Genomic DNA, 26,304 nt, shown 5'->3' on the forward strand with positions numbered 1-26,304 from the left:
AGAGTCCACCAGGCTTTTCTGGCATCCACAGGACATTACATTCATATTACTGATCTTATCGGAGTTCCCACCATTGTTGCTTTCCTTTGGTCTGTGCCTTTCATTTCCCTCCCAGTCACAAGAGTGATCCAGAGTTATTATTACCGAACTCAGGAGGAAATTAATAAATCTCTGGGAAGGAGAGAATTCTAGACAGTGCAGGTTTAATATAATACATGCATTAAACAAATACATGCAAATACATAGAGCAGACTGTACGACAGCGACCACGGAAACTGAAATTGCATTTCTTTCCACTTGCAGTAAGTTGCCTGAAAATGAAAGAAAATGTGTAGCACAATTGGTTGTGGCTGAAATGTAATTTAATAAATGTGTAGCTTATTAAATAAATTCCCATCCAAAGAATGATGAGATTTTAAAGTCAACTTTCGCACTGGAAGAATAAAAAATGACTTAGTTAAATGAAACTATAAATTAACATTTCCTTCTCGTACATGCACATTGCCCCGCGTTTCTCATATCAACAAACCAGCGATCCCAGTTGAACAAGACCCTGTGCAGAGCGGGCTGTTGACAGATGCTGAGAGGGGTTCTGTGATTGGCTCGTCGCGGTGGGTGTTTCCGCATTCCGCTAAGCGCAGTCAGCTGGAGCTCGAGTTGAAGAGGGCACCGTTTATCTGTGAGGACACCTCTTTCAGTCACTCCTGGGGGAATACCGGAGCAAAGCTAGCGAGCGGGATGCCGTACATGTTCGTCAGCACACAGATTCGACTGGTGTGTATCTTGCATACGTAAACGACTCCCATCATCCTGTCGGGGGAGGCGCGTTTGACTCGCAGATGTGTTTATTTGACTGCAAACAGCGCGCACACTAGCCTACTGATCAGCCAAGGTTGGTTATGCAGTGGCCGGTAATATTCGGCACGCTGGGGGGGGAAAGTTATGGTTACAAAAGACGCGAGAAGCGTGCGTGGGACCTTTTTGTATGTGTGTGTGCCACGTCAATTAAAAACACATGTTGCTCAGTTGTCGGCCTCTTGTTTGCGCATGTTCATTTTGATGTCTCCACGACTCCAGCAGCCTAATTCCTCCAGTACCCTTTAAGTATATTGGATCATCTATTTTTAGCATGTTCAGATATTGGAGATTATCATGTGCACCTGCCAGAGGGCTGCAGGTGCAATCAGTGAGAGCTGTACAGACAATTTTTTTAGGGATGCTGTCTCCCCCCAATATTTCTAGAGTAAGTTCTAAGCTTTGTGGGTAATACACTTAATGCTGCCTTGCAGGAGAACGGTCCGACAAATGTGGGGGATGAATTTTCGGATCCAGTGGTCATGAATTACCTGGGAGCGACGAAAACGACTATGCTGGGGAACAATTTGTGAGTACCTAAGTCAGTAATCATGGGAGCTATATAGGTCAAATGTGGGAAGCGTGTTATGATGGCCCTGAGAGGTGAAATCTTTTGCAGCTAAAACACAACGGAAGTTGAATAAATCAGAACGGAAGTGTTTTTGGGGTGACGGTAACACCATGGAATAGCAGGAGGAAGACGCAAGGCACTGTGTGATTTAATCACATGATTTATATAAACCATAGATGTTTGCTATTAGCCATTTACTGTAGCTGATCCTTCACCTTATTGTCTCCCAAAAAACACTTTAGTTGAGGGTCTTTGCAGCGTTTTTCTGTTTTCATTTTTCTTAAATTGCACTGTTTGACCTCAGAGCTACCATGTGAAACACCCAAGGATAAATGGTTAAGTTTTGTAAGCCTATCTCAGCTCAAGCTTTTAAGCACCATGAGGCTGATGTCTCTTACAAAGATTGACAGGATTTTGCTCCTGATTCAATAATTTTTGTGAAACAATTTTTATCAGTGATTGTAAATGGGTAAGATTTAACCATTGCCTCCATTCTGATCTTTAGCTGCACACAGACGTGCAGACTTTATTTCCAAGTCTACTGTAAATTTGCTCACAGTGGGCAGCATATCCATATTTAGGCACTTAAAACTGATGCTTTGTACATTTTGGCAGTTAACATGTACATGTTGACAGCAGAGCTGAAATCGGGTCGTATAGAAGAAAAGGCTTCAGTGTGGTTAGGGAGGGGGGAGGAAAGCTGCTGCCTTGCAGATTTGGAGTAAACCGTTCAAGGTGATGGAATACAGATCAGGGAGGTGTTGCCACTGGCAATCTGATTCAAATGAAACAAGGTGTGGAAGGAAGTGAACAAGCACTAGAACAATTAACAGCACTCTATTTTCCAAGAGGAGTTTACTGAGAGATGCAGAAATCCCCACATCTGTGGAAAGCAGAATTGCTTTGTTTATGCTTGTTTCAGTTCCGAGTATCACGTGGATGACCCGCCTCGCCTGGTGCTGGACAAGCTGGAGAAGATTGGCTTCCGTGTGGTGTCCATGACAGGTGTGGGACAGACACTGGTGTGGTGTCTTCACAAGGAGTTGGAGTGATGGATCACAAAGATACCGTACTGGGAGGGCGGGTACTTGTATAAGCCTTTAAAGGGGTAAATGAATTCTGCAGAATATCCCTGTTTTTACTCTATACATTCTACATTTAAGATATTGGCAACTATAAAGTAACGCCATAGTCAAACAAAAGTAAAGTTGAGATTATCCCTTACATAAAGTCTCAGATTAGATGATAGGTCACCAGATTCAGGGGATTACTGAAACTACAGGGGTTTGCCTTTGTCAATACTGTTTAGCACCGGTGATACAGTGTAGTGACCAGAGTAGATTTATCCTGAACCAAGCCTCACTTTTTTCTAATTAAAACACTAGAAACATTTGTACATGCATCGCTGTGTAAAGACAATTCTTCTTTAAAACATGTGTTTCTAACTTAATGATGTCATTATGTGGATTGTGTACTTATTATTAAAAGTAATCAGTTTAAACAGAATTAAACATAATGTGTAATCGTCTGAAAATCTGTAAAACAGATGCATACAGGACATCAAAAATAAAACACGGTAAACATTATTGTTACTTGTCGTGGGCTGTTACAGCTCTGTGGAGCATTACAGGGTCTCTACACGTTTGAAGATGAGACTCTAGTGTCGCAGGAACACTGAGAGCAGAAGTCTGGCTGCGAGAGCCAAAACCCTCTGGGTGGTTTCATTACAGCCTCGGGTCTGCCAACAAATGTCTGGGGCCAGCCTGGATCGCTAGCCCGCAAACCAGAAACGTTGCCAACTAGCTCACAGCCAAACTCTTACCAGACCTGCTGCCTCACACATGACTTAGCATCTACCTCCCTGCTAAAGACCTGCTTGGACAAATGCCCACCTACATTTGCGATCTGCTCACACGGAGAAGTACTGTTTCTTACAGCCTGCGTTCAAGCGATCTTTTATTGCTCAATGTTCCATTTGCCAGAACTGAACTGGGAAAGAGGGCTTTTACTTATGCTGCCCCTTTCACATGGAACATGATGCAAAAAGACTGGAAGATAGCAGATCTTATTTCATTAAATGCTTTTAAGTCCAGATTGAGAGAGCCAGAGAAAAATGTTTTTAAAATGTAATTGTTATTTATAATATGTATGTAACTTTGTAATTTCAACGTGTTGTCGCCTCTTGGCCAGGACTCCCTTGCAAAAGAGGTTTTTAATCTCAATGGGACTTTTCCTGGTTAAATAAAGGTTAATAATAAAAAAAGGAGACGGTGCTTCCCAGTTCTGTTACCGCAGACATTCCAGATACTGTTTGGGTACACCGCAGTGACTGCTTCGACACAGACAATGTGAGGAAAATGGGAAGCAATGAGATACCGTGAGGATTCCGTGCCGCTGCCATAATTGGTGATATGACAGAGCAACAGGCTCATCCATCCTGGTTTGCATGCAGCACAAGCCACTGTGGGCTTGGGGCAGAGTTGGTGGCGAATGCATTTCCTGTGACTGTATTTCCTTGTGTCATTTGGACAGAGTTTGTGTGTTCCCCTTGTTTTTGTTTTTTTTTCTTTTGTTCACATCGCTGGGATATTGAAAGCAGCTATGCGTAAACAAAACCATGTGATGAGGGGATTTTGCAGGAGGAGAGGCGCAGATGTCTCCCAACACACTGCTGTGCTCCACAGCTGGACATTGTGTAACAGCCACGGTGAGGCGGTGCAGGAGTGGCGGGGAGATGGATGGCTAGATTGGATGTTTCGAAGCTGCACTGTGGCTCCTAAATAACACAATGACAGGAGAAAGCACCGCCACACAGGCCTGCAAATGCAGACACGCGATTATGCAATAGTTTTCCCCCATAGGGAACAGGGGAAAAACAGACTGTTCGAACCTTGTTACGAAACCCAGGGGTGACCACAGTAGTCTGGCACGGTAAGGCTTGCCTTTATGTGGGTCACAGAGAGGTAGCACGTCACTTCAGAGAACTTAAATGAGCAATACAGAATCTTCTGGATACGTATTACATAAGCCTATTGCGCAACAGTTTGCTTGTAGAACAACAAAATCAGAAGTGTGAGAATTTGTTTTTGAGGCCACTGTCAGAAAAAGAACACCAAATTTCTAGCTTTAATTTACGCTGGTTAATGAGTTATGACGCGATCCATGAAAGCCAAGGGTGGAGTGGGGCGAGTGAGTTTGGTTGCACTGAAACAAGCTCAGCTCTACATCAAGAGGGTGGGCTTTAAATTCATGATTAAAACAATGGTGCATTGGTTTTGAAAAGAAAAAAAAAAAACTTCATCAACAGTTGGATGATAGGAAGACTGATAAAGCTTGTGTCTGTGGGTTCAGGCCTAAGCCAGAGCCAAATTAGGTTATGCGCCAGACTGTTTCTTGGCTCAGACCAGTAACTTCCCAGAGTCTCCACTGGTTACCTCACAATGACGGCATGACTCCAGAAAGTCATCTGCCAAGAAATAGTTCAGCACCTAACAGCCTGTCAGAGTGTTGCTTTTATTTTTTTCACAATTAGACTTACCCACAATAAAATGTGTTAATTAGTGGGCTTTAAAGCAGCTAGGAACGTAAGCAGGTGTTAAAGTGGGATTTGGCAGGTGGGGGAACCCTAGACTGGGTGTAGCTGTGTAACGTGGTGAAAAGAACTACTTACAAATAAGTCACATAAGCTGTTTTGTGGCCTCCAGTGATATTTCCTGTACAGACTGGGATGATCCGGCATTTTGCCGCTACTAGGATATTCACTGCTCTTTGTGGATTTAGCCAAATGAATTCATGAAAATACACTCAGATGTTTCATGATCTATATGGCTGATTTCCAACCCATAGACACAATAAAGCTAGTATGAAAGACAGACTTCAGAAAGTAAATATAAATTCATCGATCAAAATAAATTGATGTCTGCAATCGCTGATGCAACCAAGTAACAGTAACCGAGATGTAACCAGTACAACTTCGTGCATCACTGCAAACTAACAGTTCAGCTTGCACTAAACTGCCCGGTGTTTTCATGCAGCCTTTGAATAACACAACATTTAGTGCGCTACAGTTAGTTTTGCAAGATGTTTCATGAAAACATAATTTAGCGAAAAACGTGATGTAGAAAGCCGATAAATGATTTTAAAAAGTGTAAAGCGTATCAGGACATCACATGTAAACTTTAAATTTCAAGTTTATCAAATGTCACTTGCTGAGCAGTGCTCACCTTTGGGGGAAAAAAAGTTCAAATATTTCTCCCATTTCTGCTCTTTCTCCATCTATTAGTGTTGCACATGAACATTTTTTTTCAGCAGCTGTACTTGCTTGCAGACGCATAAAAAATTAACTTCTTCAACAATAATAGCCATGTTGTATATGTACTGCGGAGCAGAGCTGTCAAACTCATTTTACATTGTGGACCACACACAACCCACTTTGATATGAAGGGCCAGACCAGTTCACTTTTATTTATATAGCACTGTGATGGGAAGCCACACAGGGTAAGCTCCACACCTCAACACTAGTTGCTTCACTTTAGTTACGTTTGCAGTCGCTACTTTAAATATATTCTACTTATTGTCCAATATATTGTTTCTTTTCTTTTCTGTCACACCTTCAAATGTTTATATGGCGTGCACACATATTAACACTGCAATGTCAAAGTTCTGTTTTATGTTATATTAATATATCTTTCTTTCTTTGAGTTACCTGGGGTTTGGTTTCTCCTTCCTGGTTGGCAAAAGATGTGGCAAAGGGCTGGAAGAGCTGAAGTACTGCTGACAGCCTAATTGGACAAAACCACATGCTTCATTGCCTGGGGGTTGTTTCAAGTTTGTTTAATTGTTTTGTATTAGTTGGTTATACTCGCCCTATGACAGCTGGGATAGGCTCCAGCGCCCCCCGCGACCCTGAAAAGGATAAGCGGAAGCGAATAGATGGATGGATGGATAGTTGGTTATATGGCAGCCTTTTTTCCCCCCTTGTGTGCCATTTGGTTTAGCCAAGCCAGTATTTAAGTTACCCGTGTGTCATTTCAGAAGGTCAGCTTGTCTTATGTTTGTTTGTGGTTTAGTTAGTTGTTATTTTGAGTTTAGCTTATTGAGTTGACCTCTTTTATTGGTCTGCCTGTTTAAGTTTTTTGGCTTTGTTAATTATCTTTCATATTTTTGGGTCAATAAAACCCCCTTTTTTAAAATTAAACACCTGTGTCCTTTATGCCTTACTGCTTGGTCCCTGACAAGAACCAAATCACAACTGAGATATTTGAATGTATTAAAAAAGATGTTTATTTTAAACTGTAAGTTTCGGTTTTTCTGCATGATAAATAAATGCTGCTGTAATGAAAGAAATCTGTTTCTGAAAAGAAACTGTGGTAGAAACTGAAAAAAGTACTTTCCTGTCACTTAATTGTTTATTACATAGTTACTTTGTTTTGGTATGAATATAGTAAAAGCTGTAAAAACTAAGGAAATACAGTTAAAGTTCCAACATTTATGCCCTCCTTTACATTTTCAAAGGCCATGCAAATATAAATGGACCAGATTTGAGTCGTTGTCGATCAGATTCTAGCCCCCAGCCCATATGTTTGACACCCCTGCTGCACAGTGTACTGTATATACATTTTGTGGTGAATGTTCATGTTTACAATAAGAAGGTCAGTTGACGTACACACCGTCTCTATAACCCAAAAGCTCAAGCTTCAGATTGCTCTGAACACTGGTTCTCTTACTCTTGGGTTTGCATGATGATAAAGGGAGAGGACATCCCCAACATGGTCATCGGAGGGCCACAACCACCTTCTGTTCAAAGCAAGTGTTTGCAAGGAACTGCTATGGCGTGTAAATTACACAAAGCTACTCACTCTCGTCAGTCGCAAAATAAAAACTGGATTTGAAGATCCATGAAGAAGTAATTTTTTTATTTTTTTTTACCATTTGTTTGAGTTTTATAAAATAAAGGATTTGCATAGAAAATGCACATGTTCAATGTCCACCAAAGATCAGACCCAGGAGTAGACAATTTCTCTAGTGAATACAAAGAAATGGGAAAAATCATCTAAACCACCAACTCTATAATGGAGGGCCTCTAGTATGTTCACTTTTCATCACACAAGCCCACAAGAATTCCATAAAAGCCTACCTTGTGTTCCAATCGCAGCCTGATTACTGGTTTAGCATGGACGAAAAAACGATTTCCACGTAGTTACACCAGAGAGTCTGTGGTTTGGATCAGGGCTTCTGAATGAGAGTGCAGACAAGAATGATTTTTTTTTTACATCACACTTGTTTGGCTTGAATAATGAGGCAGTGAGTAGTCACACTGAACCAGACAATGGTTGACAGATGCAAATTACAGCATTATGCAACTTTGATTATGTGTGGTGTAGCAAGGCCAATCTCTTTGGGCTCTCTGTCCATGTGAGGCACAACAACAGTCTGGAGAGCAAGATAAACCTCATTTTCTAGTCCTCTCATAGGGAACATCAGTGCAGATCTCAGTCTGTCTGATTTAATTCATTTATTTATTCCATATGACTGGTTTATTTCCCTGTGCTCTCACCTCCCAAAGAGACTGAGCAATAAGAGAAATCAGTCTGTGATACTTCTAAAAAAAGGCTTCGTTGTTCTTTTGCTGCTTTTATCTGGAAATATATACGGCCTAATCCTGGTCCAGATTACAAATGTTTAAATGTTCCTTGTGATTTAAAGCTAGATTGGGACTTGGTATTATTCATTTAAATGTCACTAATCTTCTTCCTAAACTGGACTTAGTGAAAAATTTGGGTGAACGCATTGGATACTGATATTCTTACATTATCTGAAACTTGGCTAACAATAGCAATTACTGGCAAAGACGTTGCAATAACGGGCTACAATTTTTTTTTTCATTGTGTTAGTGTTGCAATTTATGTAAAAGACTAATTCCATGTTATTCTTCAGTATCTTTTAATCTTTTACTAAACCGTTTCTTTCTTTCTTTCCTGCATTTAAGCTCCAACTTTTTAAGGACCATTTTATTCCTATTGTAGGTTGTTAGAGACCCCCCTCAGCTATTATTGAGGCTTTAAATTCACTTAGTGACAAACTGTCCACTTTAGATTTTAATGAAATTGGCCCTAAATGAATGCCAGAGATTTTAAATCTGAGGCAGATTGGCTGATTTTTAGACAGCTAAGAAATCGTTCAGCCTTCTTCATTAAAAGCCAAATCAGAATTTTATCTTTCAAAAACTACTGAACATCTTAACGATCCTAAAAAAAAAATTATAACATGTTCTTATAGGGACAAAACTACCAATGAGATGCCAGCTTTTTTTGTAAAAGACGGAAAAATGTGAAATTCTAAACTGCTTTAATGAGTCTTTTGTTTCTTCCAGGTCTTTATTTGAATCTTTACATCCATATTTAAAACTGCCTAATAAACAGGAGGCTCTCTCTTTTACCACTCAAACTGAATCCTTCAGCTTTTCTCTTCCAAATTTCTTTGAAGACCAGAGGACCTTAAATCTGTTGAATCCAAATAAACCTGCAGGGCCAGATCAGCTTGATCCTTATTTTCTTAAGTTGGTTGCAGATTTTATAGCAGAACCACTAACTTATATTTTTAATCTCAGCCTTTTGAACAATGAGATCCCTGCAATATGGAAATCTGCCTATGGTTTCCCATTGTTAAAAGGTGATCCTTCAGATGTTAATAACTACAGGTCCATATCTAAATTGTGTGTTCTAGCAAAAGTTCTAGAAAACTTTATTAGTGAACAAGTAAAAGAATTTTTGGACAAAATTCGGTTCTTTACCAACAGCAGTCAGGATTCAGAAAACAACACAGCACCATTACCGCTGCTATTAAACTGTTGAACGACATTAATGATGCAATGGACTGCAAAGAATACTGCGCTGCTCTTTTTCTTGACTTGTCGAAGGCCTTCGACACAGTTGACCGAGTCATTTTAGTAAACAGACTAAAGATTTTTGGTCTGTCTGTAAATGTTGTAAGTTGGTCTTCAAATTACTTGTCAGCTAGAACACAATGTGTCCACGTTGCTGGGTGTTCTCCCTCTTTTTGCCCAGTATCCAAAGGAGTTCCTCAGGGCTCCATATTAGGGCCATTACTTTTTTCTCTTTATATAAATAACCTTTCTGAAAATTTATCAAACATTCAATTTCATCTTTTTGCAGATGATACAGTTATCTATTCTTCATCTCCATCAGCAGCACAACTCCTTAAATTTCTGCAGTATGGCTTTGATTTTGTTCAGTTCCGTTTAACTCAACCTAAGTTCGTTTTAAATGCAGAGAAATCCAACTTCATGTTAGTTGTTATTAACGTTTCCTGAGATTAAAACCATTTAATGGACCTAAATAGAAATGGTCACATCTTATAAGTATCTAAGTATCATTATAGATCAGAATTTGTCATTTTAAACTCACATTGAAAGGCTTGTGTCCAAGTTGAAATTATGTTACCTTTTAAAAAAAATCAGTTGTTTCTCTCTCCAAGTAAATGAAACACTTGTTTTATGCAACTTTTTTTTTTTTTACCTTTATTGGATTGTGGTGACCTGCTTTTTATGAATGCACCTGCCCACTATCTAAAAAGCTTAGATACTGTCTACCATTGTGTTTTACGTTTTATTACTGGCTCTTGAAATCCTGACCATCTCTGTAGATCTCCACTTTCTCATTGGTTGGTTTTTATCTATAAATCTCTCCTTGGGCTGGTTCCCTCTTATCTGTGTGTTTATATGTGTAAAAGCCACATCCAATATAGCCTCGCTCTCACAATGTCATACAAATGACTGTAACAAAAATCAGAAGACAACTGGGAAAAAAGCTTTTAAATATGCCGCCCCTGTTTCCAGGAAGGAGGGAGAGGACAGAGAGAATAACTCTTTTAGTCAGTGTGACTGTTTTTATGATCTGCTGTTGCATATTTTGTGCTCACTTGTTTCTATGAAATGTTGTATTTGGTTTGAACTTGTGTTGTATTTGTTGTAACTTTTGTTGCCATGATGGCCTGCTCTCTCTAGGAAATGAGATTTAAATCTTAATTAGACTTTCACCTGGATAAAGAAAAGGATAATAAAATATTACAACACTATAAATAAAGACTTTCTGTCAAAAAAAATACCTAGAAATGTATTAGTACTTAGTGATGCTTAGACCAATAGACCAGTAATCAATCCCCAGAGGCCTGTAATGCACACACCATAGTGCAATTACATAGTCATAAGATGCATTCCAGTCTAAATCATTTTAAATCTCCAAATTTGTATCTACTATCTGGCACTACCCAGCTGTGCATCAAACCCTGCTGGTTCTCACATCTCTTCTCAGGAAAGGCCATGACACAAAAACTGTTTTTTGTTTGTTTATGAAAATTGTTTATTTTGCCACACATCACATTACATACAAAAAAATAATAAAAACAAATAAGAGACTTTATGAAACTAAAGCCTGATGCAGGATTACATCTAATATTTCTCACAGTGCTGGTAACGAGCTGAGTCCTGTGGTGCTACGACGTGGCAGCTTCCTCCTCGTCTTCCCTCTGCATTTGTTCTATGAGTTTCTGACGTTCGGCGGCCTGCCTCATCCTCATCATCACAATGCTTTCGTAGTCACGCTCATTGGACAGGGAAGCCTAAAGGGGTGATAACAAAAAAGTGGATATTATCATAATGTGAAACAGAGCTACACAGACTAGTAGGACTTACAAAAACAAGATTCATAAGAAGATTTATTTATAGACCAGACAATCAGTTGATTTAGAAAATCAATTCAACAGAGTAGTTTCTATCAGATTTCATGACAGATCAACTTTTAGTTCTACTTAAGGTTCAAGCCACAAAAACCCTTTAATTTTATTTATAAGCAGCAGCGTTTTCATCAGTGAGCAGCATTCCCGTTATAAATGTATGGTGTCCAAGCTTAAACAGTGATAATCCTGATTGTATCACTGAGAGTTCTATTTCTCAGAATTGTCAAAAAAACGTATAAAGCTACAAAAAAATGTCTGTGCAGTCCTCCTCACAAGTAAGCTGAACTTGAAGTGTAAAATCTGTGGAGCGATCCTGTGATCCTGCGACAGAGTCGTAAGAAAAGCCAAACATCTTGGATTTTTAGATCATGACAACAGTCCTTCAAGGCAGCCATCCAACGTTTGGCTAATTCAGGGCTGCGGGACGGCTGGACCCTATCCTAGCTGTTACATGGGCGAGAAGAGAGGTACAGTTTGTTAGTCTAACACAAGGAAAAAAGACAGAGAGAGAGAACAAGTCACAATCAGATTCACTCAGATTCACACCAATTAGGGTCAATTTAGAATCACCACTTAACCTAACATGCATGTCCTAGGAAGCTGGAGTACGTGGCGACAACATGTAAACTCTACACAGAAAGCCTCCAGTGGAGGAAAGATGACTGTGTTAGACACGCAACATCATGTTGCTCATTCAAAGCTGACCACAGACACACACACACACACGCAAAAAAACCAAAATGCAGTCAATGTCCAGTTTCTGTTTGCTTTCACAACCAGGCCTTTGAGTGCGGCGCAGAGAGGCAGATTTGGACACATGCTCTCATCTCAGTTAACATTTGCATGACGACATGGTGAACATGCATGAGACAGCAGCCCACAGAGAAACTGTGATGGGGTAATTCCACTGCCTTAGGTCATTAAACCTAAAATGTGGGCTGGAATTGGGCCTGGCAGTTGCTGGCAGGGCTTTGGCTTGGATGATGATGGCGACGGATTATCATACTGTGGGGGGAAATCAGAGAGGGCAGCCACTGGCTAATGGCTAATCAAGCAGGGTGGAACACAGCCCAAAAGGGCTTGCACACCCACACCCACACCCACACACACACAAACATCTGTGCAATGACCAATGCCACACACCGGTCAACCAAGATCGAAACACAAGAAACAGACTGTGATGAAACGAGAAAACACTTTAAGAAAAATTTTTAATCTGACAACTTCAATTTAAAATTCACCAGGATTGTGCTTATACTGTATGTGCAACACAAACATAGGCACTCATGGAGACCATCATCCCATCACTGATTAGGAAGGAAGACCACGTGTACACAAAGAAAGCCATTCTTTGAACAGATTATATCAAGGAAGTCTGCTGGGCCAAGGAAGTGTCTCTTTAACAAGACAGTGAGCTGCAGGAGAGAGTGAGCGTGTGCATTAAGGACGGGGAGTGATCTGATGAGTGGTAAGTTTTGTCGATGCACTCGCTAAGGCATCTGGAAAATATCATAGGGACTCCAGCATCCGTGTGCTGGGGAGAAAGAGGGTCTAGTGTGGAGGAAGAAGAAAAAAAGAGAGGGTCGGTGAGGGGGGACGTTACCCTCACTCCCCCCTACGCCACCCCTGGATTGAGGAAAGCTGCTATTATCATTCCAATAACGTGAGCTCAAGCCCCCGTCTGACACGTAACTATGAAATATCACGCGAACACTATTAGGTAAATAAACAACTCTTGTAACTTAAAATTAAACAAAACACAAGCAAATATACAAGAAGCTGTGGAAATCCTCCTGCCTATACAGCAAATCTAACCATACTCTGCTACGCCCCCTACTGGGCACAATGCTGAAGTGCACCAGGAAAACTTTTAGAACTGGTCTGCCTTTTTCTCAGCCCAGCATGACATGGCATGGCATCATGGGCAGACTGCACGACACTAATGATGTAGGGGAATTCTGTGCATTAACAGGTGCTTTATGGGCAGTGTGACGCATTTCTTCTCAGAATGAGGGAAGTTTCCTTGCCTCGGGTGTTAACTTACAATATACATATTTAGCCAGTGCATCACTCTGTAACTAAACACTTGGTGGGTACATATGTGCATGTCTATGTCTGTGTGTGTCTGCAAGTGTGTGTGTAGGGGCGGGTGGGTGTTTGGTGCCTTAACGCCAAGATCCGGGGTGAGCGGGAAACCACAAAACACAAACAATGGGCCACTGTACAAAGCCAAGACAGGAGGGTTCAAGGCCACCGCTGAGGTGGAATAGTAGTAAAACACACAACCACACACGCACATGCATACATATAAACAAGCTGAGGATTAGCTACGTGACATCAGCGCATGGCGAGGCCTCGAAAAAGCACACCCCAGCCTGACCCCAGGCCAGTAATGACATCATGATCACCACAAGTGCTGTGAGTCAAGCAGCACACACACGCTCTTAAAAGTCCTTCCCACACACGGCAGGAGGCATGGCAGGAGCGCAGGTGGCCGCAGCACAAGTTGTCAGATCGCCGAGCGTGTGAGGACAAGTGATTGAAAAGGTGTTTGTACATTTAATAGAGACAGACAAGCGCGGACACGAGTAAAGTGAAACTACATCTATTCAAAACAGCTTCCGTTAAAATCTTGCCATTTCACGCTTAACAGCTTTTAACCTTGCAACTTGACGGCTCACCAATTCAAATTTGATAAATGGATCACTCATTAACACCATAAAGCATCACATGTCTTCAACTAGACGGTTGCAGTGCCGAGGTGACTTTAAAGTCCTCCAAAGCTTAAGAATGGGTTTTTTAACAAGCCTGCTCTGTGGTCCCAGCTAAAATGTGTGCTCTGATCCACTGCGGTGAAGTTAATCAAGGAACTATTTAACTGGCGGGCGTGTGGTGGCGTAGTGTGTGTTTCTGTATTTGTGTGTGTGTCACCGAGCTGTGATTTATGAAAGGCAAATACCAGTATAGAGATCGTTTGGGCGTGTGTGTGTATGTGAAGGTACCCAAGCGCTCATGCTAACACAAACAAAGAGGCAGCCTTACTGCAGATGCATCACTGGAGCCGAGGTGAAATTCTCGTGCAGACAAAACCTAAGCTTTCTAAATGGTAGCGGATTAATCAACATTCATTACAGAAGTCAGCAGACATAAAACCCCAAAGGTTTGTTCTACTACACCGCTTTTGCAAGTAAAGAACAAACAAACCACAGAGGTCGAGACCCAAATGTACTTCCTGTTTTTAGCCCCTCTCATGCAATGCACAAACTTCCTTTATTTGACAGAAAATGTACGTCTGATCAAAGCAGCCAAATTAAACTGCAAAAAAAAACAAACATAGCTGCTGGAATGACTGGTACCAACACCAAGTCAGCTTCAATAGAGTTCAACGTAATAGCTTTAAAAAACATGTTTGCGGCCTGGAACAGGAAAATAAATAATACGTTTGTTGCTCGATAATGATGGAAAGACAAATGTTGAACCTTTCATAACTGTATTGTGGGTGTTTTTTGTTTTGGTTTTTTTATATAACTTGTCCATTTGGATACTGTTGAGGCTTAAAATTAAGGGTACGGCTTTGATTTCCACATTGCCAGGTATACTGACAGCTACAGGAGCTGTCTACCAGGTCTCATCTGCAGGGGCGTATCCAGAACAGGGCATGGGGTGGCACCAGGATGCTGGTGCCCCCCAATACCAATGTCATTGGCATAGTGTACTGCCAGTCTTACAATGTCCAACATCTTTGCATGAGAGTATTGAGAGAGCCATAAGAAATGTAACTAAGTAGATTTACTCAAGTACTTTACTAAAGTACAAATTTAATATACTTGTATTTGAAGTATTTCTAACTTGGGATACTCTCTTTTTTCTACTATATTTTGGACACTGTGCAGCACCACGTTTTAAGTAATAAACCTTTTTGTTCTTGATTCGCCTGTGCCACCCCATTTACAAAACAAATCCTGGACACGACCCTGCTCACCTAAGCTAACTGAAGTCACTGAACTGGATTTCTCAACTATGTTTGTGGTGTTTATGCCATTTTTTTTTAATGAAATTATCAAATAATTATTACTGCCTGCTATGGCAGAGACCATACAAGACCTGTGTGGCTCAGTTTTGGTGACTATATTTTTAATCTGCTAATCAGCACTAATTAGCGAGCATGTGTATTTGTGCATTGCATCCTTCCAGTATATGGATGCAGGTAGCTAACGAAGTTTCATAATGTTTGATAATAATTCCAGTCTGTCATCTAAATCATTTCTGGGACTTAAAAAAATACAATGAAAGCTAAAATGCTAAAGTTGTAATTATATTAGCTCATCAGCTCAATCATATTAGCTTTGCTGTACTCAAACACCCCATATAAGCTATATAACTACGCTCATGGGTATACACAGTATTCAACAGAATAGAAGCGTGCAGGGTGGAGTCAGAAAAGTGCCTTTGGAATCTGTAAAAGTAAAGGATATAAACAGTGAAAAGAGAAATGGCAGCAAAGACCTGAACTCCTGGTGCCCTGGCATTTCTCTTTATGATGGATGAGCTCAGGGATCCTTGAATAGGGAAATGTGGGGGTTTGGTTTCTGTAATATCCAAGAATACATTGTTGTAAAAGCAAAATTATGTCTTTCACATTCCAGCCTTCCTGGAAAAGCCCTCAGATTTGCTATTAAAACAAAGGAGGCCAGGGCACTGCAAGAACACCATCTGAACCTTGGAGATGTCAAAAAATGAGCCGAGGTATTACACAAGGAAAAAAAAAAGAAAGAAAATGGCACAACAATTGCAGATTTCTGTTTACTTTGTTTGTGCATGTGTTCCTTATCTACACTAATTAATGTGTAAAGTAAGCAAAACCAGTAAAACTGATCTCAGTATGTATTGTTTACATTAACTCTACAAATCTACAGTTTAATCTAAAACGCACAGCCATCATTCAATAATTACTAATCAGTCAGTGTCAGGAGAAATAACATTCCTCAGATTTTACTGATACCTCCAAATTTATGGGTTTTGAAATTCTTTGGAATAAATCCTGCAATAACTACACAAAAAATCCATAACAATTTTGTCTTCAATATTCTGTGTAACAAAGAATGCAAAGTACTATTTAAAGCACAAAACTGCAACCATAAACTACATAATATGATAATAGTAATGCTAATATAGCTTTCCCTTATTAAAAGATCTGGTAATGAGTTAAAGGAAACTGAATGAAAGACAATGCAGCACCATACTATATGTTAAACATCCTCGGGTCATTTTTGAATGTAGAATAGTGCCACGAGTCAAACCTACATTATCACATTGTGAGTGTAAGCTTCCACTAACCAATCAAACTGCAGAATGCATCCCAGTGTGCCCATATTCATAAAGTAATACAGTATGTAGTGTAGGTCCAACAATTTTTTTTATGGTAAATGACCTGTATTTATATAGCGCTTTACTAGTCCCTAAGGACCCCAAAGCGCTTTACACATCCAGTCATCCACACATTCACACACACATTCACACACTGGTGATGGCAGCTACATTGCAGCCACAGCCACCCTGGGGCGCACTGACAGAGGCGAGGCTGCTTTTTAGGGCAATATTTAGTATTTAGTATTTATTTATTTATTGTCATTGTCAAGAACAATGAAATTGCGTTAAGGTTAATAGGCAATTTTGTGTCTGACCAAATGTGAAATTTTCTGCTCCCGAGTTGGTATATGCAAAAAAGTGTCATAAAGCATTATGTTATAGTGAAGCTGACCTTTGACTTGAGACATAAAATGCCACCAATCAGATATTTCTGCAAACTATGTAATAATGAATGTAAAAATTATTCCTTTATGGCCAAAAAAACCCCCAAACAAATAACTTTTTATGAGGTTGCACTGCCTTAAATTTTAAAATTGTGCTATTAATAATGACTCGAGCACACATACACGTACATATTATGTTGTTTATCATGTATCAGTTAACAGAAACACTTTTAAAATGGTTTATATTTTTTGGGAATAGTTAGATTGCTTTCCTTGCACTGAATAGCAGAGCATATGATTTTTCTGTGTTTTTGGCATAACGACAGTAAAAGATTCTGATTATGATGAAATTCCCTCGTGGTGCTCCTGAAATATTGTGTTTGCAAGAATGGGAAGAATATCAGGCCTCAGTGACCTTGGATGACCAAATTCTACTCACTTTATTTTTCAATTTTTCTGAGCACGTTTGACTTTGACAATCATGATACCGGGACAGACACACGCACAAATGAAAAACTCAAAAACATTAAATGTCTCTGTCGCTGACTGACAAACTTTGGTGTAAAACCTCAAAACGTAAATAATCCAGCTGTTTTATTGTGTTGTGACATTTGGCACCGCAGTGCATTACCTCATCAGAGAATATTTGTTTTTACCCAGCCAAGCCATCCGCTTACTGTGTTGGACCTGACGTGACTTTGTTGTGTTGATTAGAAGCTACTGTTAGCTACGTCATATGTGTTGGTGAGTGTGCGCTTGGTATTCAGTAAAGTAACACCTGGGCTTCGGTGTCAGATCTCTGTCATGTTGGAATCATGCAAGCGAGTGTCTGCACTTCCTCTTAGCAATCCCACAGCCAAGTTTCTGTTGGAAAACCTTCAGACGGCTAATCACTGAGTCATAACTTTGCAGACGAACAGCGACAACAATGCTGAAGATGATGACAAATGCATATTTAAACATTCCCACCAGAAATGATAAAAGGAAAACTACTAGAAACTGTTTATACAAAATACAGACAGGTGGGAATGACTACTTTAACAAGTCTTACAAGCTAAATAATCTGGTTAATTCATTGATGTATTGCACGCTGAATTTGATCACAGCCCAATGTCCAGTATTTGCCAATAAAACAAAAAAGCTTTTTCATATAAAAGAATAAGCCAAATCTTGCAGTAAATCTATTCTAAATGCTGGCTGTCTGAGGGCCTTGATCAGCGGAAGCTGAAGTACATACAACAAAGAGCCAAAAGAATATCCACCAAAGCCTCAGTTTGGAATCGTTGCGCCAGTCAAAGCAATATCTGGAAACACTTTTTATCCTGCAACAACAAAAACATGCAGCATCCCAGATTTCAGGCCCGGCATAGCTGCATCAAACCACATTGCCCACTATGGTCAGGCCTTAGAAAAGAGGCTTATGCAGAAATCCAGTTCGGGCTAAACGCATAAGCCCAGAGGCTACATAGCATGAGAGCACCGCTAACAAACTGAGCCCAACCTTGGTCAGACAGCAGGTCTTGTGAGGTCATACCCAAATACCACAGATAACACTAGCTCTTCACCCTGATTGTCTTCTAGCATGAAAGCAGTTTTGTGGTTGTAGGTGGAAGAAGGAGGGGGTTTCTCAGAAGAGGGATGTTCAAAAATGTTCTGTTTCGGCCTTGGGTAAATGTTATGATAATTTCATTTGCGTGAGTAATTGTGTCTGCTCTTGCAGACTGTTCTGGTCCTGAGTTGCAGAGCAGCAGAGAGGATGAGGGCGGGACGTATGTTGTTTATTGGATCGATTTCAAAGGAGCGCTTAAAAAATACGATTTGTCCTTCACGCCCGGCATGTTTAGGGTTGGGGAGGAAGGCAAAAACAAACAAATACTGCACACAGATCTACAGCTTTCTCCAACACATGGCAATATTTCAGCATTATGAAATATGTTATCTTTAAAACATCACCACGCAGGTAGATGCAACTGTTCAGAAGATAATAGTCCCAAAAAAAGGCTCACAATCAAAGTGCGTAGCAGTGAGTGTTACTGAAACTTTGAGGCTTTAAACCTTTTTACGCAAACACGTTCCAGCGAGCGCACAAACGTTTTCTGCTCTGACACATCCATTACTATAGCATTCCATAGCAAAGACAACACGCTGGAGGCGTGAGAATTAGAAATGCAGCAAGTGATCCCTCTTGTGAAATCCAGCGTGCCTGCTCATACATGTCTGTGTGGGATACTGAGCTTTGATTACACAGAATAGCTACAGGCCTCCACTCAGGCAGAAGAGTCTTTGGAGTGGGCTCAACTCAACAACAGACAGGAAATCAGGAAATCAGCAGAATAGAGGGACAATAAGACAGAGATTAGGGCTGACCGGTTTCTCACTTACTACGACTTCCTCTTTTTTCCCCAGATAAGCACACAATCTATAACAGTCTCACACACTCTTATTAAAACACAATCAGTTGTACATGACCAACCTCTTCAAACTTCAAACTATACGTCGCCCCTTTCCTTTCTCTCAGTCACACCATTCGGCTTTAAGAATAAGTCGTGCACGGCAGTTTCTGCCTTTCTCAATGTCATGGGAATTAAACCGGGAGCTCGTGCTTTGTGCCGACTCACCCGCAGGTGATGGGTGCAGCCAATCAACCAGCAGGACTTACTGTAACACCTACGACTAAAAGGCCAACTCACTCCGCAAACAGGATGATATAATCTCCTGACTGGAGGTGGGATGACTTCAGATGTCAACTAAGAAATACCTGGATCTCTTAACAATCTTATACTTTGACCTCACCTGGCTTATCACTTAGGGGAAGATAACTTTCATCAGCCAGACACAAAAAGATCTTTCTGCAAGGATTATCTAAAACACTCGTTGAAGCAGAGAAGGGTAAGAAATGGTACATAAATACTTTCTTTAGCTTTTCTTCTACGATGAGGAAAAGACTGTTGTAGCTCACATTGTTTCTGTGTCTCGAGGTGGTTCAATGAGATCTTGTCTGTAACAGCTGACAAGCCCCGTCATGTCAAAGGAAGGTTTGTGAGAGTGTGCAGGTACACACAGCCTAGCTTCCTGGCAGAGACGGGTGTGCGTGTGTGTGGGATTCAATTATCCTTGATTTTCCCAGCAAGACAGGTAAAAACTAACATCTTTTCTTTTTTTGTCTAATTATTGTTATAGTTCTCACTAAAGTAACTGCACGGCAGGAAAAAGATCTTAACATCAGTTATTTTAATTGTGGTTAAAGTTTTCAGCAGACTGAGTCCTTATCAGTCTTCGAGATGTGTAATTAATGGAGCGTTCGGAACCATCATTTAAAACGTGTTTCTTGGCCAATGTGTTTTAATGAGCTTCTTTAGTTTTTAACTTGGCCACGAAGTGTTTCCTGAACACGATACTCATGGCTAAAATCCCAACGACTCCTCCTTGGCCAAACTGACATGTCTGGAAAGGAATGCAGTCGAGTCCGCGCGCTCCAATCTCCCGCTGCTACTAAAGTGCCGATAAAACCTTTACAGGCCAACAAAACCTGTTTGCCGAAGTGGTTTACAAATTTACAGAGTGAGTGTTTCAAGTCACGAACACAGATCTAACTGTGGGCAAAGCTGTTGGGAGGCTTAAAAATCACAGACACAGAGGAGATTATCTAATCGGCGTGCCTGCGTTGATGAACTGAGTTCTGTCTCGCTCACTAAAATCATTACTGGTCACGGAAAGTGAAAACGCTTTCTTGTTTTGTTTTTTCGAGTCATTGTGACCAAGAGGTTTTAGGTTTTGTTGGTGGAAATGAAATTTCAAGATTATATTATCCTCCAAAAGACATTAAAAACAGATTGATCCTCTAAGATAATGCCTAGAGTGCGATGCTGTTTATGGAATAGCTGTATTTGATTTTATCTTAAATAACTTTCAAATCCAGACTCGGGGCATACCTCTCACACCACAGCAAAATAAAGTAATTGTATCCCAGTTATTTAGACTTCTGAGGAAATTATAAACATGTGCTCTAAAGTGAAGTTATTATCATAATTTCTGACAGAGGTTGTGAGAAAGTGAAGACAATGCACCGCATACAGGATAACAATTACCACTCTGGCATTTTTTCTTATTTATTTTGTTGACTCTCTTACTGGAAGTCTTAAATGGACTAGAAGACTTCCTCTGGAAGACGTGCAGCAGACCACACCTGCATTTATCGGAAAAGAGGGGATTTGAAAAGTAAATATTTGTAAATGAAAGGTTCAAAGCATTGTTTGAACATCCCTGCGCTGCCAAATAATTGCTGCATTTCATTAAATGAAAATCAAGGCTAGCAGGTGCAATCGCTGCACAATGGATGTGAATTTAAAAAAAGCTAACAGACACAGTCAAATCCTTACATCTGGTTTTGAAAAACACGACAAACACAAGCACAGATCTCCTTCATGTTCTAGCATGAATAAGAGAGAACCTGGATGACATGCTGCTGCGGGAAATGTGGTATCAAACTGTTATTTGTTAAAATGTTAATACTCTCTTTTTGTGTTTCGTTGCAGATGGAGTTATGCTTTTAATTATCAAAACTTCCTAACAAATTGAACAAAGAAGAAAGAGACTACAAAGACTTTTGAGGATACATTAAAAACAAAAAAGATTAAACTGAAACATTTAAGCAAATCTCAACCAGATCTGCTAGGATGCCACTCCGAGCATCGCTGCACAGAAATCCAGCCTCTGGACGCTGGTCCAGCAGGAATTCCAAGAGGAAGGAGGTTCTGTCTGTCAACATGATCAGCCTACCGCTCGCCGATTTCCGCCACATCACTCATATTGGAAACAATGCCGACAGCTTTGGAGATCTGTCTTTTCTAAAGCTGAGTCACAACCTGCTTTTACAAAGTTCCCGAAGTGAGCAGAACGTCTTTCTGGCCTGCTCACCGCCTCCAAAGCCGCCTCGTCTGAATCTGGACGAGACTGAGAGCAAAAAGACCCCTGACTTGTCTGTGGACCACCAGCACAATAACTCCCAGAAAAGGAAGAAATGCAGTTCTCTGCCCCTGCTGGACAGCGAGAAAGGAAATGTAGATGCTGAAAAAGAGGATGGGTACCAAAGAGGGAATAATACTTCTTCCAATCAGACTCATAGCTCCAGATGGGGCAGCACAGGTTCAGATGGGGATGAAGACTTTAATGAGACCTGTGACAAAACTACGGGACAACAAAAGGATGAGGACAGTGGCTTTTCATTCAGCCTCGACCTGGGTCCTTCGATCCTTGACGATGTCCTTCAGGTGATGGACAAACTGCACAAATAAACCAGAGATTAGCCAAATGTCTCGGAGAGGCTTTACTAAAGGTTTGGAATATAGAGAGCAATAAGGGCCTCATCTTGTCCAGAATCCTGATCGGAGACGAAATCATCACATTTGGATATTGTTTTGTTCATTATGTTCGGATAAATCTAAAGATATCTGCTTTTTTGGAATGCAGAATCTCAAACAATGAATAATAAACCACAGATGAACACTGTACACTTTGTAAAGGCACAGGATATGCTCCTAGAGCACTGTGATCCACAGCGTTTACTAAAAAGTATGCGTGATTCTGTTTGAAAAGGGGGCACATAAACAAAGTTAATGTTCTCCAAGCAATCACCCTTTGCAGAGGCAGATCCAGTGTTTAAGTTAATAATTAAACTTTGTCTCATGTTAAACTAAGAGCTTGACATTTTCAACCTTTTCACATTTCCCCTTAGCTATTTTAATTCTTCAAACCACACATCACGGCACTGACGACGGCTGTTAAGACTTAAGATTGTTGTGTTTAAGAAAAGAAACGCAACGACTGGAATCCAAGGTCCTTGGAGCTGCGATGCCTTGGCGTGCTTGCCAATCTGTTGTGTGCAGAGGGCAAATTTTACTCCGCACGCATCTGAGAGGCCCCACTCAATGGTAGACCAAGGTACCCCCCATCTCTCATTCCCAACAAGGCAGTGAAAACAAACACTTAGTCCTGCTTCCAATAAAAGCCAGCCAGTGGTGGCAGTTTGGGCTACCGACCAAGCCAGGCCACAGGTCCAAGACCTCAGAAGAAAAATGAAAAAAAAAAGAAGCCAAAGCAGGCTGTTTTCTTAGCTGCAAATCAGCGTTCAATGCTCTGGTGAGCAGTGCACGAGAAGAAAAGTGGTAAAGGGTAACTTGATACTTCCACATATGCAGGGGGTGTTGAGGGAGAAGGAGGACCAGAAACATCATTACTGTAGCAAAAGTTCTGATGAGGCTTTAAACACTACCTTCTACCCAAATACACCCAACACGCAAAAATGCATGCTGTATCTCACACACTGGCACACGAGCAAAGGGAAGCACACGTGAAACACGCGTGAAACACTCGTCCATACGTTTTCCTCAAACCTACAGAGGAGACGTCGAGACGAGCCTCACTCCGGCTTTGTTGGGGAGTTATCGGGATGGGATGTGGCACAAAACCCAGAAGAAGTCAAATTCCTAAGAGCGCCACGGGTCATGGTACAAAATCTAGAAACCAAAATAAGTTCTTCAAGCAATAAATTTTGAATTCTATGCAAACAGTCCAAAACAGAAACAGCACTGTTTGTGGGAACATTTATATATCCGTTTCTTGTAGACTTCTGCCAATAACACATTGTGAATGTTTTTTTCCTTCTGAAGAAAAAATTGTTTTTATGTATTTTTTGTGCAAAGCAAATAAAAACATCAAATACTCGTATGATGAGATTGCTTTTTTCTTTATTTTACACATTGTTTTATGTGTTTGTATCATTTTTTCTAGAGAAACTACAGCTTATATAGGACTCCGCAACACAATAATATTATGTAGAGGTGGCCAAAATTAGACACGCACGGCAGAATTTCATGCACAGTAGAGGCATGAATGCTGCACTGGAGTAAAGTGGACTTTGAAGCACAGCTAAAGCACAAAGAGGTGGCTATCAATAGCTAACCAGAGTCCGTTAGTAAACTTCAGGATAAGCAGGAGAATGAGCTATTCACTGACAGAGATTTACACTGTGTTGACTGTGTTGCCCTGCTCGATGCAATAACTCCCTAAGCAATCAAAACCTTATCTATTCACAAGAGAAAGAAGAATTGTGCAATATCAGAGAAATCAGAAATAATACTTGGCATCTTATTTTTCCTGCATGCATGTGTCCTTGGTTTTCTATCAGTCTGTCATCTGTGTGAAAGTCCTGTGAATGCGAGATGAAAGAGTCTGTGATGGAAGACAAATTATCTTGTCTGCTCTGCAAAAAACTGGCCAAACTGTGAAGTATCCCAATCACATCTGGCATCACTTCCCTCCGTTTTAAAATCTAAACTTGCTGTCATGCAGAATACAAAAAAAAAATCTTGTCATTCCTCTAAAGCAGCTCGTACGAGCTGTGTTTTTTGTCGGCTACCAACTTAAACATTAAAAATACTGTATTGGCAAATAGGACAAGAGTGCTGCGCCTGTAATTGTGCTTCCCAGTGAAATCTAATGCTACATGTCTTTGTTTTGGTCTGGTTTGTTTTTTTGTATTTACACATGAAAGGGGATTTCATAAAACCAACAGTTTTTTTTGTTTATGCTGTCGGTATCATGTATCAAGACAGAAAATATTATCAAGCTGCAAAGAGGATCAAGCAAATTGAAAACAGCTCTTCCCTCTCATGATATGCATGATGAGCTAAATGCATTTAGGCATAGATTTCTATGTATTCTAAACCAGCACATCTTTTTTTAAAACATCTCCCATCCTCCGTTTCGTGAGTGGCCAATCATCCTTCAGTCTCATGTATTTTCACTGCTCGTTTCCTTTTTACTTTTGCTACTAACAAAAATGTGAAATAGAACAAAACCAAAGAAAAAAAAAAAGAAATATTCAGCTTTTAAGTCTGGTCATTGCAATAAACAGAAAGCTGTTCCTAAACAGCTATCATCTCCATTAAGAGCAGGTTTCAGGCCAGCACTGAATATGCCAACAGCAAGGCCACATCCAATGCATCTCTTCCAGACACAAGGACTATTTTAGGTGATAACGCACTTTTAAAGCACTAGCAAACCAGCAGGCTGGAAAAACAATCCCAGAATAGCTGATCTACTGCATCTGGTTTATGCCGTGACAACCCTGCAATGATTCCCTGGCTCTTGATGGAAGAAGCAGGCATAGAAGGCTCAAATTTAAAACCCTTACAATAGAATCGTTTTAAATAATACGGTATGCTAAACTGAGCAATAAACCATGAATCAAGACACAATGATTAATGATGGCATCATATCTCTGGAGGCATGAACGTCAGGTCTGGCAAAAACAAAGCAGACAGATAGATGGGGATTCCACATCCGAGAGTTTGTTAAGATAAACTATCCATGTGAAATCCCTTTTTCAGATGCAACTATTTGCCGCTCTCGGATAGGACTGCACTGAAATGTTTAGCAATGGATAATAGGTTCTTTTAGCATTCACTGAGATTTTGAACCATGTACTAAAAGAAACATTTGGACTTCTGGGAAAATTTAAAGGTTCGTTTTCTCGACCTCTCCATTTTTCAGCCTGTCACTACGACGTATTTGTCATATCAGTAATGTTAACGGGTACACACGCAAAAGTGGACGATCAGGAAAAGAAACTGGATTCTTTTCCCAAATGAAGGGTCTGAATTTAGCCAAGAGCGTGGGGAGCAATTCCACATGGTGCGAAAGACACGGCCCTCCCCTATTTTGAAATTAATATCCATGGTGAGAAAAACTGGGTGAATGCAGTAGGTCCAGTTATAAATCATGTCATATCTACAACAAAAACAGAGCCAAAAGATCAACACTCCTCTCTGTGAGAGAAGTTAAAAATTTAACACACCATGAGATAGATCAAAGTCTCTGTACCCTGAGGGGGTCTTCTTGGGGAATTTGCCCCTCCCTTTACTCCATTAGGCTCCTCATACTGGCCTCAAATTCATTTATTAAGCCCAGCAGAGATGGAACTAAAGTTAAGGGTGAAGTCATCCGTGTATCTGAGCTCCCTGTGGCGAGACGCTGACTCTGTGAGCTGTGTTTAGATTGATGAGGTTAAAGAACCAAGTCCTCACTTTGCTCATATGTGATTGCAGCTGGATAATGTTGGGACACTATGAAGGGGTCGGCTACAGGAGAGGGATCAGATTTGTAGATCCCAGATAAGAATCTGAAAAGAACATTCACATCCACTGACCCGTGGATAGGTGTGGATCAACACCGCTAATATCTGCCATGGTTTATCTATTATGTCATGTTGGACCTCTTTAGCAAGAAGTATTCTCAGTGAAGGCTAATTTGAAAATAATTCTAGCATAGTAATGTTTCCAGTCAGAGTTACAGAAGAAAAAAGGCTAA

At 40.5% G+C, this 26,304-nt stretch overlaps 3 protein-coding genes across 8 annotated transcripts in view; 2 read left to right on the forward strand and 1 right to left on the reverse strand.

Moving 5' to 3' along the window:
• The first annotated feature begins 615 nt into the window (after positions 1-615).
• On the forward strand, positions 616-6,623 carry gchfr (GTP cyclohydrolase I feedback regulator). The gene is made up of 3 exons (XM_086274726.1): positions 616-774; positions 1,290-1,384; positions 2,349-6,623. Exons 1-3 carry the CDS (start codon positions 739-741, stop codon positions 2,476-2,478), a joined length of 261 nt encoding a protein of 86 aa, XP_086130852.1. The 5' UTR covers positions 616-738; the 3' UTR covers positions 2,479-6,623.
• Positions 6,624-10,793: 4,170 nt separating this feature from the next.
• Positions 10,794-26,304, reverse strand: part of dnajc17 (DnaJ (Hsp40) homolog, subfamily C, member 17) — a 38,103-nt gene continuing 22,592 nt past the window's right edge. For 4 of the 6 annotated variants that reach the window (XM_086274056.1, XM_086274052.1, XM_086274053.1 and 1 more), the window contains one exon: positions 10,794-11,065. In XM_086274056.1, the coding sequence (XP_086130182.1) occupies positions 10,940-11,065 (126 nt within the window). In that variant the 3' untranslated portion in view covers positions 10,794-10,939. The other 2 variants (XR_015126335.1, XM_086274054.1) reach the window with 2 other exon arrangements.
• Positions 19,619-23,667, forward strand: LOC147307449 (cdc42 effector protein 3). Its single transcript, XM_086274057.1, has 3 exons — positions 19,619-19,824; positions 19,914-20,070; positions 21,471-23,667. Exon 3 carries the CDS (start codon positions 21,612-21,614, stop codon positions 22,227-22,229), a length of 618 nt encoding a protein of 205 aa, XP_086130183.1. The 5' UTR covers positions 19,619-19,824; positions 19,914-20,070; positions 21,471-21,611; the 3' UTR covers positions 22,230-23,667.

The sequence above is a fragment of the Aulonocara sp. 'chitande type north' Nkhata Bay genome, linkage group LG19 (assembly GCF_057382095.1).
Source record: "Aulonocara sp. 'chitande type north' Nkhata Bay isolate Kocher_YH1m ecotype deep benthic linkage group LG19, A_spYH_male_GT1.1, whole genome shotgun sequence".
NCBI classification, from domain to species: Eukaryota; Metazoa; Chordata; class Actinopteri; order Cichliformes; family Cichlidae; genus Aulonocara; species Aulonocara sp. 'chitande type north' Nkhata Bay.

Coding starts and splice junctions, on each gene's coding strand:
- gchfr (XM_086274726.1), top strand. CDS start 739: ATGCCGTACATGTTCGTCAGCACACAGATTCGACTG. Junction 775..1,289: donor TCAGCACACAGATTCGACTG/GTGTGTATCTTG, acceptor GCTGCCTTGCAG/GAGAACGGTCCGACAAATGT. Junction 1,385..2,348: donor ACTATGCTGGGGAACAATTT/GTGAGTACCTAA, acceptor TGCTTGTTTCAG/TTCCGAGTATCACGTGGATG.
- LOC147307449 (XM_086274057.1), top strand. CDS start 21,612: ATGCCACTCCGAGCATCGCTGCACAGAAATCCAGCCTCTGGACGCTGG.